The following is a 14,402-nucleotide window of genomic DNA, read 5'->3' as shown; positions in this document are numbered from 1 at the left end:
ATATATATATATATATATATATATATATATATATATATATATATATATATATATATATATATATGACCCAAAATGATGTGACGTATAATGGTACTTTTTTTAATGTTTGTATTTGTATGTCTTTATTGGAAATTTTTGGAATTAGTTTTGATTACCTTCTCCGCATACAGATACAAGAGTTGTTGATAACAGATTAGAGGTTCATATCATATCCATCCCATTCAGGCGAATACCCACAGAACACAACCGCCAAACTAACTCAAACCACCGTAAAACCATCTCCGATATTCTAATCATAATCATTTTTTAATTCTTTCAATTCCATGGTAAAACTGCATAAGTCCAAGATTTGATTTTTTTACCAGCTCAACTATGAGTTAGATCATGTTTCGTTAATGTCACAACGTTATATAGAAAACCAATCACAACATGTCAATCTCTCTCTCACCAGAGAAGCTCAGTGTTGAAGATTAAGTGCATCAAACAGAAAAAAAGAAAAAAGATTCAAATTTCCTGAGAGTTAAGCATGATAACAAGCACTTCTACAACGTTGTTAGCCATAGCCACCTCTTACTTGTTTCTTCTGATAACACCAACGCCAAAATCCACGTTCCACTCTCTCTTCATATCCGATTCCCTCTCAGACAATGTTTCAATATCCAACCACCTTAAAACTCTCACCCGCAGACCACACTTCGCAGGTTCTGAAGCCAACGCTGAAGCTGCCTCATATGTTGTCTCAGTCTTCACATCCTCGAACATACCATCACACATAGCATCCTACGAGGTTTTCCTCACATACCCTTTGTCACGTTCGTTGGTTCTGACAAACCCGCCACCACAACCTCCGACCACCTTCACTCTCCAGCAAGAAACCTACGAGGGTGATCCTTATGCTGACGTGGCACAGGAGGCTGCCCCCACGTTCCACGCGTATGCGAAGTCGGGAAGTGTGGCTGGTCCTGTGTGTTATGTGAACTATGGAAGAGTGGAGGACTATTTGACTCTGAAGGAAAAAAATGGGGTGAATGTTTCTGGTACTGTTGTGTTGGCAAGGTATGGGAAGATATATAGAGGGGACATTGTGAAGAATGCTTATGAGGAAGGTGCTGTTGGGGTGGTGATATATTCGGATAGAAAGGACTATGGTGGTGGTGGTGGTGAGGAAAAATGGTTTCCTGATGAGAAGTGGATGCCACCAAGTGGTGTTCAGGTGGGGACAGTGTATGGTGGGGTAGGGGACCCCACAACTCCTGGTTGGGCAAGTAGTGGTGGAGATTGTGAGAGGTTGAGCAAGGAGGAGGTGGAGAAGAGAGGTGAAGTTCCTCTGATACCTTCATTGCCTGTGTCAGCTGCTGATGGGGAGAAGATAATGATGTCACTTGGTGGACCTGTTGCAGAGGATGATTGGCAGGGAAGCAAGGATGCTCCTCATTACAGGCTTGGACCAGGACCAGGAATTCTCAACCTTAGTTACATGGTATTGTTATCTGTTTTTGTCTAATTGTCTCAACTTTTTACTTGGCGAACCCGGAAAATTCGAGATTAAAGGGACTGATTTCTCTTGAGAGATAATCTTTCATGCACACAGACTTGAAAGTTGAATCATTAGCCACATGTTTAAGGGACATGATGATTTTCCAACTGTAAAACACCATGTTGGTATCAAATTATTGATCTTTACTATTTACTGGGAGTTTGAGTTAATTTGATAGCTGTAAATTGCAAGTAATTCATTCTTTCTTTTCTTCTTTTAAACTACTTTTTTACCAATCATGGGCTTACGAAAATGTCATATGCAAAACACCCTGATTGGTGGATTAATCGAGCAGCTGGTGGAATTTTGGATGTTGGTTTTCAGGGGCAGGATGTTATAGCCACAATTCAAAATGTTATTGGTGCAATTGAAGGGGCAGAAGAGCCTGATAGGTATGTCATCAATTTTCATTTAGTAGGACAAGATACGAGATATGTTATGAAAACACACATTTGGTTTAGTCACTTTTGCAATTGCTTGTAGATTTGTCATACTAGGTAACCATAGGGATGCATGGACATTTGGAGCTGTTGATCCCAATAGTGGCACTGCAGCACTACTTGAGGTAACAAGGATTTGTGTTAGGCATTGTTTTGTCTGTTTATGTCAAACCACTGAAAAAAACGGAGCCAATGGCACAAGTGACGTATCTCATGAAATTAGGTAGCCCAGAGGCTAGGGAAGCTTCAGAAAAAAGGGTGGAGACCTAGAAGAACAATTCTATTATGCAATTGGGATGCTGAGGAATATGGCCTTGTAATTTTCTTTACTTCTCTTGTTTCTCCTCATTGTTTTTTCTTTTTAGGAAGCAAATGAAAGTTTGATATGATTATTCCCTCCAGATAGGATCAACTGAATGGGTAGAGGAGAATAGAGAAATTCTTGCTTCAAAAGCAGTTGCTTACTTGAATGCTGACTGTATAGTTGGTGGACCGGGGTTCAATGTCCGTGCAACTCCACAGCTTGATGAATTGATCAAAAAAGCAACACAGGAGGTATTACCAAAGCTGATATGAAAATAATAGAATAAGCTATTTTTCCCATAATCAGAAAAATAAGATACATGATGATGGCAGCAACCACTTTGTAAGTATTGATTCTTATGCAGGTCAAAGACCCTGATAACTCATCACAGAGCATTTATGAATCTTGGACAAGTTCTGGTAGTTCTCCCCTGGTGAGCATATTGCTTTTTGCTTCCATCTTTACGTTATAAATTCAATTAATTGTATCGGGATTTGGCTGAGGAGAGACTGTAGACAGAGGGAAGATCAAATCAGCATTGCAGAGTGGACAAATTCAATTTACTTTGCTGTTAATTTTAACAATTAGCCAATAATCACTGGGGATTAAACTTTGGAGTGGTACAATCTGAATGTCTAATTATTTTTTATATGCTAATGAACTATTTCTGTGCGATGAAACTTGAAAGTTTGGGAGGTTAGGGGGTGGAGGATCAGATTATGCTTCTTTCTTGCAACATGTAGGAATTCCAGCTGCAGACATAGCCTTTGGAGGAGGTAAAAGACAAAACTCATTGTTTTGATCATTGAGATGTAGATGTATAGTATCATTATTCTCATGTCCACCATGATGTCATTTTTCTGGTCAAGTACGTAACAAAATGAAAGAAAGAAATCATAATATTCAATTCAGAAAATAACAATTCAAATTTCATATACTGCTGTGTCAAACAATCTCAACCCACGTCAAAGTTCATGTTTGAATAAACTTCTCTATAAGCTAAGTAGTTCTAAGAGAAGAAAATAAGATAAAACACATAGAGTTTCTCCATAAACTAAAATCGATTTAGGTACCTTAGGAGCCTTATCCAACTGAGCAATGAGCTCAACTACATAAGTAAACTCAGTATGTGACGCCTAAGAAGGAATAACATTTTGTACCAAGTGTTTATTGTAACTTCCTTTTCATTCAGATATTGCAGGATACCCAGTATACCATTCTCTCTATGATGACTTCGTCTGGATGGAAAAATTCGGGGATCCTATGTTTCAAAGGCATGTTGCAGGTTGATTACAAGAGAGGGGAATTTTTTGTTACCATGTTTCACTATAGAAGAATAAGCTTTAATTAATTCTCACTGTTTACTGCATGATTATCACTATTCTGTAGCACTGATCTAATAATTGCTTGTGTTGTGGAAAAAACAGCTGCAAGTGTTTGGGGTCTAGTGGCACTTTGGTTAGCAGATGAGGAATTCCTACCTTTTGATTATCTATCTTATGCTAAGGAGCTCCAGGTGTGCCTACATTAGATGGTGTTTTAATGCAATTTATGCAAAGAATGTGCTCAGGGAATTTTATTTGAAAGCATGAAAGCTACTTGACAACACCAAATATTAAAATCACAGCTTAGCATGGAGATTCTGGAGGATGAGATTTCAAATAAAGACATAAATTTGTCACCTATGTTCAAGTCTATTAAGGAGCTTGAGAAAGCAGCTATCAAGATAAATGAGCAGAGAAAGGTGTGCTTAGAGTACTTTTCTAAATGACCAATAGCATATATATTGGTTCTTGTTTAAAACATTGAAACGTGATTATTCAGGAAATAGAGGTAAGCAAAAGTTGGATAACATGGAAGAAGGACCACTTGAAAGTGAGAGAACTGAATGATAGATTGATGATGGCTGAGCGGGCATTCACTGACAGAGATGGTCTTTTTGGAATGTCATGGTATAAACATCTGGTAAGTTTTTCTCATTTCTGATTGCTTATGTAAATATTATGTAAAAGCAAGTGTAGAGTCTAGCTAGTGTAAACCAAGGCTACTAGTAAAGATGAAATTGAAGAAATTTTTCAACCTAAAGAAAGTTAAAAGGAGATGATGAAATTGAAGGGATGGAGATAATGTAGAAAACTTGGCAATATTATCTATAGTTTTGATGTAATTACCTAATAGAAACATTTTGTGTAAGTTATCCAAACATTAAATTAAGTATTATTGCCCTTTCATTCCATTTTCAGATCTATGGACCATCAAAACATAATGATTACGGCTCTCAATCTTTCCCTGGAATAGATGATGCAGTTAAAATGGCCAAAAATACACATACTGCAGAATCATGGCATCTTGTACAGCACGAAGTTTGGAGAGTCTCTAGAGTCATTAAACATGCCTCGCTAGTTCTCGTCGGTCAGCTAACATGAATATCAATTTACTTGTACATTTTCAATTCATGGTAAATTACATCTCCATAAGAATAAATGTATGTATATACGCATAAATCCTCACCTCTCATTGAATCGTTTTCATGGTGTTTGTAAATATTACGTTTCTTGATGTGAACCTTGCAATGAAACGTCCCTGTCATCACTTTTGCATTCAATGCTTGCTTGCGTATATTTCCTGAACATCTTGGCGACTGGTAGAAGTTAAAATGATACAGAAGATTGTTGTTTTTTTGTCTAAAGTATAAAGACTGATGACAGATATGGCACAAACTAGAGTTTGGCCATACGTGAATTAGAAAAAGGAACTGATGAGACATTTTAAGTTAATTACTTATTATTGAAAAAGGAAATTGTTTAATCGTCAAAAGTAGGTTGGAATTTTCATCCTAACCACTTTTGCTTATCGCACTTAAGGAGGCTGACACGCCTGCGCTGAAAACATATTTTGGAAGATATGAAATTTAAGAAATTAACGTTGGTGTTATCGTCATATGAATTGATCAATGGCAACAAATTAATTGGGTGCCACAAAACATCAAAAGAGAAACCCTTCGTAGTGTAAGACACCTTCAAATTAAAGTGAGGTGATTCTAAAAATATCAAAATCGCAACTTTTTCCTGGAAAACGGTAGTACGTTATATTATCAACATCATATTGAACACAAACGTATTCAATTGGTAGACGAAATCTGCTTCTAACTATACAAACGTAATATCACCAATTACTGTGTCGTGTCATTAACACTCAAGGGTATAAAAGATAAGGTCAATGAAACTACAAATAATTCCCTGTTCATAATGCCTACGGTATAGATTAGGTGTACAGAAAAATGAAAAAATATATACAGAAACGGGCTTTAGTGACTACCTTGTGGGTTAGTTCCTATAACTTAATTTATATACAATTTTAACTAAGATCTGAGCCTACTTATGTACAAAATAACCAAAATGAACTTCAGAAATTTACTTCCAAACCTTGATGGCCCCATCTCTACCACTTGAAAGTAACAGTCTCTGGTTTAACTTAATAGAAGCCAAAGAAACAATAGAGTCATGATGGCAACCAGCAGAATCAGTGGCAGCAGCCGCAAGAATTGCCTTTGCTGTCAGCTTGATTGTAAGAGGACGTCTTTTTGTCTCCTGTTTATAAGAGTAAAATATAAAAATTTAGCTACTTCTATTTGTAAACAATTCCACAGCATTACGAAGGCCCAGTGAATATAACCCGTCAAATATTCACCGGGAAAACAAGGAACCAAGATTTAAAACGGTTTCTGCCACCCATGCTTTAATCTGTCATCCTATCATTGATCCCCTCAGTAAGCCTATTTATTTTCCCTTGTTCCACTCCTCAACATTATTTCAAAATTATAAATAAATAAATAAATAAATAAATAAAACTTTAACAAGACGCAAGACATTTATACAGAAATGGCCTCTTTCAATTTGATTTATAACAAGTCATACATAGCAATATTTTCTCAAAGTTTCAACAAGGAAAAACTGTGAAGGAAGACAAACTTTGAACAATAATCTTCTTTAAGAAAATCATGAAAAGTAATTATTTTGGAAAATATTAAAAAAAGGATAGTTGAGTATGTCTAATTTCCTGACTTGTTCAGCAAAGGAATCATTGGCTATCCCTGGAAGATGGGACAGAAAACACCTGGGCTAAAAAAAAAAAGATGATTGAACTGACCCAACCAAAAGCTAACTACTCGGGCCATATCTCAAGGATAGTTGAAGTATCTACATTGATATTCTATTCAGCCGTGCAAACCATAACCCAGCTTTTCTACCTCTTGTGATTGAAAACCTCCCCCTCAAAACAAATATTAATGCACACGACAATTAGGAAGCTTGAAAACACAATCAACGGAAACTTAAATTACCTGTACAACTTGCACCCCAAAACTAGATTTTGTTTCATAAAAATCGTCATTTCCTATTCCTTTTAAGTTTGGTCCACAAATACAGTAACTTCTGTCAGGACTGCAACAAACAAGACAAAATATTCAATCAGACCCTTCTTGCAAGAAAAGCAAATAGTGAAAGTTCGGCACAAAACCTGTAATGATCCCACCGACGTATCTTTAAATCAGTGCCTCCAGTCAACAAATCACCCCCAGGCAAGGGAAGTAATGAGCGAATACCAGGAAGACGAGGAGGTGGTTCGTTTAGCTCATCAACTCCATACTTGCGATGAACATTCCGTCTTAGATCTGATTGAGAAGTTGGCTTACTTGAAGGTCTAGCCAAGGCCCAAGGCAGATCAGACATTTCAGCATCACTGTCGTAATTGACCATCCTTAGGACCTGTGAGAAGAATTTTTAATTGTAAAAGAAAACAATCAGAATATTACTAATATGAAATAATACCTATGATTCAAAATGGTTACATGATACATCATGGTTATAGACATGTGGATACACAGATCATGTAGTAAGTCTTATGGAACCATCCCATAAGAAATTATGTTACACAACATCTAGAGCACTAATGAGAAAAACAAATGACAGAACTTCCATAAAAAAACTTTGAACTTAGTTGGAATATTTGTTGCCACTTCATCTTGTTGTAGCACATCTAGCTTGTTAATATTTATATACAGAAAAAATAGTTAACCTCATACCTGGTGGCAGCTACCATTCTCTGCATTCCAAAGAGAAACTTCATTGCAACCTGCAGCCACATAAACAAGGGGCCTGGCAGCTGAAGACAAAGAAGCATTTGAAGGAGGAAGAAAGAGACACATCTTTTCTATAGGGCAAGCAAGAGAATACTGCCAAGAATTAACAGGTATAAGAAACCTCAGGTCCCAAAGTGTAATAACTCCCCGGGATGACCCTGATACAAACCAATTACCACAAGGCCCTGATGCCAGAGACGAAGCATAGCCCTCCTCAGGAGTAGCTCTAAGAGTCCAGGTATTGGAATTTGACCTAGTATCCCACAGATGAATGCCACAGTTCTGTGTGCTATACATAATGGTATAATTATCCACAGGGCAATTCAATAGGTTGAGTATGGCACCTTCTTTGATATCCTTCTTTGTTATATCAGCAATGCCAGAATATTTCTCGACAACGTTTCCTAGACCTCTAGACATATGATCAATAGAAAACATATGAATAAATCCATCAGACGCTCCAATTATAACTTGTGCAGAACCTGGAAGCATTGCTGCACACAACACTCGGCTTCCCTCCAGGTGATAAGTTAGCTTAGACCTGAATGAAATGTCTTTTTCTAGCTTTCTGGAATCCCAAATCTTGACTGTTGAATCATCAGATGCACTCACAAAGAAACTATGGTCAGCAGATATAGCAATGTCATTGACAGCTGATCGGTGCTCCTGGAGGTGTGCAACCAACACCCCACGGGGCCTCCAACCAGAATCAGGAATGGAAGCTCGAGCATGGGATGGAAATCCTGATAGATCAGTTTGGGCAGTTGCATCTTCCATTGCAATTGAAGTGCCTTGAACATTAGCAGATGATCCCAAATCTTGAAACGTGCTATTAATATAGGCAGTCTCATTTTCCCTGGCATCTGGTTCATGTACCACTCGATGGAACTGTTTAGAGCCATTGCTGATGCTAAACGAACCTGAAAAAAGCTTTGGTGCTGGAACTGAACTAGCCAAATTAAAGGACGTGCTTAGTGGGTTAACCCAGGGCATTGCAGATGAACTAAAACCCAGAGAACTCATTGGCAGTGGAGGATCAGTTGCAGCAGGCAGAATTCCCATTCCCCGCCGGTCCACACTGAAGGAGTACAGAGGTATGCCTTCTGATGGCTTTTCATAAGTCAAACTGTTCACACCACTAAAATTTGGTGACATAAATCCTGAAAACTGTAACTTCTCCATGCATTGAGTATCACGATGTCCCGCAGCATTGCTATCATTATGCACAAAGGCTCCCATATCTCTCAATTTTGCCTCAGCTTTGTCACAATCAATTATCCCTGGCTCTTGGAAGCCAGTGCTGACAGTTTGTTGAACCCCAGGACCTTGTTGCTTGTCAGTCCAGTTGTTTAATGAGTCCAACTCTTCAATTCCTTTTTTCAGTAAATCCATTTCCCATAGTTTAGACTGTGAAGAACTATACCATATTTTTCTTTGTCTTTCTAACATGTCTGAACTCCTAGAGTTCTCCAAGACTTCATAGAAAACCTGTCTTGAGACTGGAGGTTTTAAACATGAAAGCAGAGCCCTCTCAGATGCAAGAGACACAGGTTGCCTGCGGAGGAAAGGCTGTATAACAGGAGCAAGGAAAACATAAGAATCTACTGCACCCAGGCACTCACTGCTAGCAGCAATAAAAGAGACAATCGATCTCCGTACCCATTCACTAGGATAACACAATAAAGGAAAGCCACGTTCTATCATTTGAAGTAATGTCCTCTTACGGAAGAAACCATTTTTACATAGAATAGACATACATTCTACAGCTTTAACGATGACTGATTCCGTCATGTCACTTAAAGCCTGCTCAATATAAGGTAATAAATATTCTTCTACACTTCTTTGCCCCACAAAAAAGCAGACATAAACTATTTTTTCATAGAATACTGTCCTTAATTGCTCATCCCGATCATTTAAGAAAGCAGGAAGAATGGGTAAAAGAGAGTCATTACTCTGTCTCACACCAAAGAAGAAGCACAGTTTGCCAATGTCCTGAAGAAGTGCTCTCCTTATATTTGGGGTTTGCTTAGGACCCATAACAAGTTCTTGCACAACCTCCGCAATGGATTTCCTCAGCTGCAGAAGTTGAACTTCGCCATTTATCCTTTTCATTCTTCCAGAAGTTTGATTGGATGATGTCAACGGTTTCTGTGACAAACTCAATTCATCAAGGACACCTGCCTCACTCAAGCTTACTGAGTGTATCAGGAATCCATAAGCAGTCAGTGCCAGTTTAGCTATATTGCTGGCATAGCATATCCTCACACTTTCCTCAGGATCATCAGGAAGCATAGAAAGCATTGGAAGAATATACTCAGGAAATATCTTCGCGTCACTAGGAGGAAAATCCCTCACTAAGGGAAGAATGTCACACAAAGTCTCCAAAGCAGCACAACGGACAATTGCTGCTATATCTGAAAGCATTACAATCACATATGGGATAACACGCTGCAAACGATCTTCATCATCAACATATAGGGCAGAAGCCTTCAACAAGAGCACAGCCGCCCTCCTCAGGTGAGGCAACTTGATATTGCGAATGCAAGAGCACAGCAAAGATGTTATCAACACCATGCCTTCACATCTCATACTATCCTTTGGTAAAGGTAGAAAAGGAATTCCAAATGTATCTGATTGACTATCATACTCAGACATCAATGAATTCAAATCATCCATGGCAATACTTTTCAAAAATGGATGATCATTTCCTCGAAAAGCATTGGAGATAGTTTGAAGCAATTTACCGGTTTGCAGATTTGTTAGATTTTCAGGGAACGTTGAATTATGTGCATTTCCTGCTACATCCGATGGACTATTATTTCTTTTAGCATCCCTCAGTAGGCTATTAATATCACCAAGAAGTTCATAGTTATCATGGACTAAGCCTTTGCCTATGTCATCTCTCTTCCTCATTGAATCCTTCACGAAACTCACACTTCCTTTGGCAACCATCTCTTCCAAAAGCTCCCCAGAATTAGCAGCTACATCATCAGATGACTGATTGTTCATCATTTGTTTAAGTATCTCGGGAAAAGCACTTTGGCATAGTAAAACCTACACAGAATAGTCAAAGCAATCAGGTAAAATCAAGTTACCGAAAGTATCAAATCCCTAATGATAGCATATAGGTATACCCTCATGTCGGAATGAAGAGGACTCCAGCAACGGTAAAAATCATGAAGAAATGGTGAAAAATAATTCGGGAAAACAACTGCAGCATATTCCTTCAGATATCTTTCAGCAGAAAATCGGGACTCTGGTTCTAATTGGATCATGTGCAATATCATTTTACGGATTCCAATATCTGGTATCTGCACCCCATAGAGGATACATATAAAATATTAAAAAGTGAGTCATGAGCATCTGTAGCATATGTCTACTGATGGTACTACAAGAATACCGAACAAGACTAACAAGTGCATGCATAAATATATATATATATATATATATATATATATATATATATATGTGTGTGTGTGTGTGTGTGTGTGTGTATTTATGTATGTATTTATGTATGTATATACTTTTTCAAGGTGTTGACTTGGATCATATTGCCCTCTGCGATAAGCAAGAAGTTGAGACAGTTCAAACAGTGGCTGCCCCTCAAGGAAAAGTTCAGCTATTACACACCTGAAGATATAAAATGATATTTCAACTTAGAAAATAAAGAACAAAAGCATAACAAGAAAATAGTACTTCAGAACATGATATAACTACAACACCACATTAGTCATTGCTTCCACAAAATAGACCTAGAGAGTCAAGGTTAAACATAAGTTTACATAAAACTAAATCAACAGCAGAATTAAATATTACCTCTACCTCACCATAATTACAGCAGTATAAGTCCTTGCCAATCAATTATTTTCTACATTGCTCTAATAAGTTAATTAAATTACATGTGCATAAATATTCCTATTTCCAGCCTAAAACATAGATAGTTGAAAAAGAATGCTCACCCAACCGCGAATATATCCATATAGGGTTTTAAGGGGGTATCTTGTGCCACCTGCATCTCCCCTCCATGTTCATAAAATCTCTGAAAGCAACGCCCCAAAAATAATGAACAAAGAAAAAATAGAGAGAACGAGAAGATTAGTAACATAATCATGTTAGGTATAAACAAGTAGACACTAACAAGAAAACACGTAATCAGTGGAACAAAAAGGATTATCAGTTTTTGTCAATAACTGCATTTTCTATTTGAATAAAACAAAAAAGATCACAACAAACTTTGTGCAATAAAGGTCAAAATTGTTAAATCAACAAAAAGAAAGTACATAAATTGCCCCTCTAAGATCATCACAGATTTTTTGTTCATGTTAGCTTCAATTCTCAAGCACAGAAGTGTTTTATTTATAAGTTTGTGGTGAATACTTAATTAAATTAAGCCTCTAAACAGAGGGTTACATAGTAAGCACTCCACTTGCCTCTTTATCCTAAAACCTCTAACCGATTAAAACAAGGAATAAGAGAATATACACAGTAATATCATATTTAACAGTTTAACAACATATATTGTTGATCTAACTTCCAACTCAGTTGCAGCAAAAATGCATCTTGGATGAGCAAACAATTGAAATAAGATATACAACAAAAAATAAATGAAATAGACAGAAAAGGAAAAAGAACAAACCTCAGGTGCAAGATAACATAGTCTTCGTCCACCAGTGTCAAAGAAAAAAGAGAAATCAGATGGGTCATCATATGGAATGTATGTGGGTTTGAAAGAGGCAAAGTCAGCAAGGTAAAGCCAATTGGAGGAGGTAATCAGCACATTCTCACACTTGATATCACCTTAAACAAAATCCAAATTTATACAAATAACATCAATGCACAGTCAAGCTGTGATAAGAGAAGGTACATTATCATCAGATAATAAATCCTTCTCCACTCTGTCCTCCATTTTCTTATTGTGCACATCTTTAAAGGATGGACTTCAGTTAAATCAAAACTTACCGTGACACACTCCATTCTCGTGGCACTGGTTTACCGCTACAAGCAACTGCACATTACCCCCAAACAACAAGTCAATAAATACAAATCCAATTCCAGCTCCACCCAATACTAACTAAAACAGTAGATAAGGAAAGAACGATGAATAATACCTGAAAAGCCAACCATTTCTTCTCAACAAGACAAAGAAAAGGTCGAGTGCTTAACCTATCATGCAGATTATGAAAGAAATACTGCCTCAAAAGGTAGGCTGCTTTATCCGTTTCTTGCCAAAACTGCAACACAAGACTCTCACATGCTCAGTTCCAAACAATAGCGTGATTTTGGAAATGCCAACAAAATTGATTATGAACAAAAATAGATTTCCCAAAATGAATTATCCTTTAAGTTATATTTTATGTCTGTTTCTAAAAGCAAGTTGTGTAGTATTTAAAGACACTTCAAATTACAAAAATGACGCAGAAGCTAATACTAGCTGTTTATGCTTTGACGCAGTTGGACGACAAACCAAACAGGGTGTGTTTGAGACAGTTGCAAAAATAAAATTATTCTAATAATAAATTATATGTCTTTTTAACAACCGATTATAATAAAATAATTATTATTTGGGTAAGTTTGCTGAAAGAGGTCTAAAACAATTTCCTTTGAATGCAACAAAAAACAAAATCAGTTTTTTATATAAATCTGAAAGGGAAAAGAAAATTATAAGCTACAAATTTGCAGAAGCAAAAAAACACTAATTTTTCAGTTTTATTTTTTATTTTTTTACAATTTTCAAGTGCTGATCCAAACACAGCATTATCTGCAAACAGCTTTTCTTTCCCTAAAAAACAGCTGTAGATTTCAGCTGTCACCAAACATGCTTACTAGGAACACTCGGTATAATTTTTTTTATTCATGCAAGAGTCACATAAAGGTACTTCAACTCAATCAATTCCAGAGTCAAAATTGATCATCAAAGCGGAACTAAACATATAAGCATTCACCTATAATCACATTAGCTCGTATAACGTCAATTTTTCAAAAATATACTAAATCGAAAATTCTAAAAATGAACTAATACATTGATTAATTAATCAAAATAATTAAATATAAAAATGACGGAATGAATTGATTCAATAAAGCAGACGGAGACCTGGAACGGCCAAACGTGAGGGTGATCGATGGAGGTGAAGATTTGTTTGATCTGAGAGAGACGGCGTTCGTAGTCGGAGAGATCGAGGAAATCGCCGCGCTTGAAATAGACCTTGACGAGTACCAAACCCTCGTCGTGTTTGCACTGAATAGACTTGAAGAAACGGCCGCGACCTAACACCTCCTTCAGAACCAGATTGTACGTCGACGGCAGGTCATGCAGGTAATACTCCGACGCCGAAACCTGCGTCGTGCGCGCGATTTTGTTTCCCATCGCGCTTCCACTTAGCGATTAAGTGCTTCTACTGCTTCCCATTGTCTTTCGCTATTCTTCTCAGCTGAACAAATAAATAAGTTTCGGATTATTAATATTATTATTTATTATTTGGAGTGTTTGTTTGGAAGGTACTTCCAATTCCAAATGCAAACGAGGTTGCGAATGAAGCAAAATATTTAGTGTCGCAATGGAATCGAATGATTCTTTACGTACGGTTCTGAATAGCCGGTTCGGTTCACTTGAACGTGATACGGTGGACTAAACTGTTTCGTTCGGACTCAGTCAAATTTTTCAGTAGCTTTTCTATTCTAAACTAAATCAGTTGGTTTAAGATTGCTTGATTCAGTTAAGATTAAGTAAAATTTTATTTTAGAAAATATAAAATATTTACCTATAACTTATTATTAAATATTTTGGGTATAATAATTTAGATTTAAATTATTGTTGTTGTTTTTAAAGTTGTTTCCTATTTATATTTTATATAATTGTAAGTCATTTCGAAAAAAGATATGAATGAAAATATTATATTTTATTCCTATGAATTATTTAACAAGTAGCTATCAAATTTTAAATATGTCAATAATATCATGTTAATGAAACAATAAAGTTTTAAA

At 36.8% G+C, this 14,402-nt stretch overlaps 2 protein-coding genes across 2 annotated transcripts; one reads left to right on the top strand and one right to left on the bottom strand.

The window, feature by feature from the left end:
* The first annotated feature begins 128 nt into the window (after positions 1-128).
* On the top strand, positions 129-4,859 carry LOC106775461 (probable glutamate carboxypeptidase LAMP1). The gene is made up of 12 exons (XM_014662588.2): positions 129-1,480; positions 1,862-1,929; positions 2,021-2,102; positions 2,201-2,293; positions 2,380-2,532; positions 2,646-2,714; positions 2,970-3,057; positions 3,474-3,566; positions 3,709-3,797; positions 3,909-4,025; positions 4,106-4,246; positions 4,525-4,859. The coding sequence occupies exons 1-12, from the start codon at positions 527-529 to the stop codon at positions 4,705-4,707; spliced, it is 2,130 nt and encodes a 709-aa protein (XP_014518074.1). The 5' UTR covers positions 129-526; the 3' UTR covers positions 4,708-4,859.
* Positions 4,860-5,421: 562 nt separating this feature from the next.
* Positions 5,422-14,063, bottom strand: LOC106771141 (phosphoinositide 3-kinase regulatory subunit 4). The gene is made up of 11 exons (XM_022782737.1): positions 13,513-14,063; positions 12,530-12,652; positions 12,381-12,426; positions 12,058-12,218; positions 11,381-11,460; positions 10,946-11,051; positions 10,556-10,732; positions 7,365-10,475; positions 6,800-7,047; positions 6,624-6,723; positions 5,422-5,871 (listed from the first exon to the last, which is right to left on the bottom strand). The coding sequence occupies exons 1-11, from the start codon at positions 13,783-13,785 to the stop codon at positions 5,695-5,697; spliced, it is 4,602 nt and encodes a 1,533-aa protein (XP_022638458.1). The 5' UTR covers positions 13,786-14,063; the 3' UTR covers positions 5,422-5,694.
* Between the last annotated feature and the right edge of the window lie 339 nt (positions 14,064-14,402).

Source organism: Vigna radiata, chromosome 1, assembly GCF_000741045.1.
Source record: "Vigna radiata var. radiata cultivar VC1973A chromosome 1, Vradiata_ver6, whole genome shotgun sequence".
In the NCBI taxonomy this organism is placed as follows: domain Eukaryota; kingdom Viridiplantae; phylum Streptophyta; class Magnoliopsida; order Fabales; family Fabaceae; genus Vigna; species Vigna radiata.
This window is presented reverse-complemented; position numbering and strand designations above follow the sequence as displayed.

Bases quoted from the DNA above. Each gene is read 5' to 3' on its own strand.
- LOC106775461 (XM_014662588.2), top strand. From the start codon at position 527: ATGATAACAAGCACTTCTACAACGTTGTTAGCCATAGCCACCTCTTAC. The intron at 1,930-2,020 runs GTATGTCATCAA...AATTGCTTGTAG, and splicing joins GGGGCAGAAGAGCCTGATAG to ATTTGTCATACTAGGTAACC. The intron at 4,026-4,105 runs GTGTGCTTAGAG...GTGATTATTCAG, and splicing joins AGATAAATGAGCAGAGAAAG to GAAATAGAGGTAAGCAAAAG.
- LOC106771141 (XM_022782737.1), bottom strand. From the start codon at position 13,785: ATGGGAAACAAAATCGCGCGCACGACGCAGGTTTCGGCGTCGGAGTAT. The intron at 11,052-11,380 runs GTGAGCATTCTT...TTATATCTTCAG, and splicing joins ATGGATATATTCGCGGTTGG to GTGTGTAATAGCTGAACTTT. The intron at 10,733-10,945 runs GTATATACATAC...TATGGGGTGCAG, and splicing joins CAAGTCAACACCTTGAAAAA to ATACCAGATATTGGAATCCG.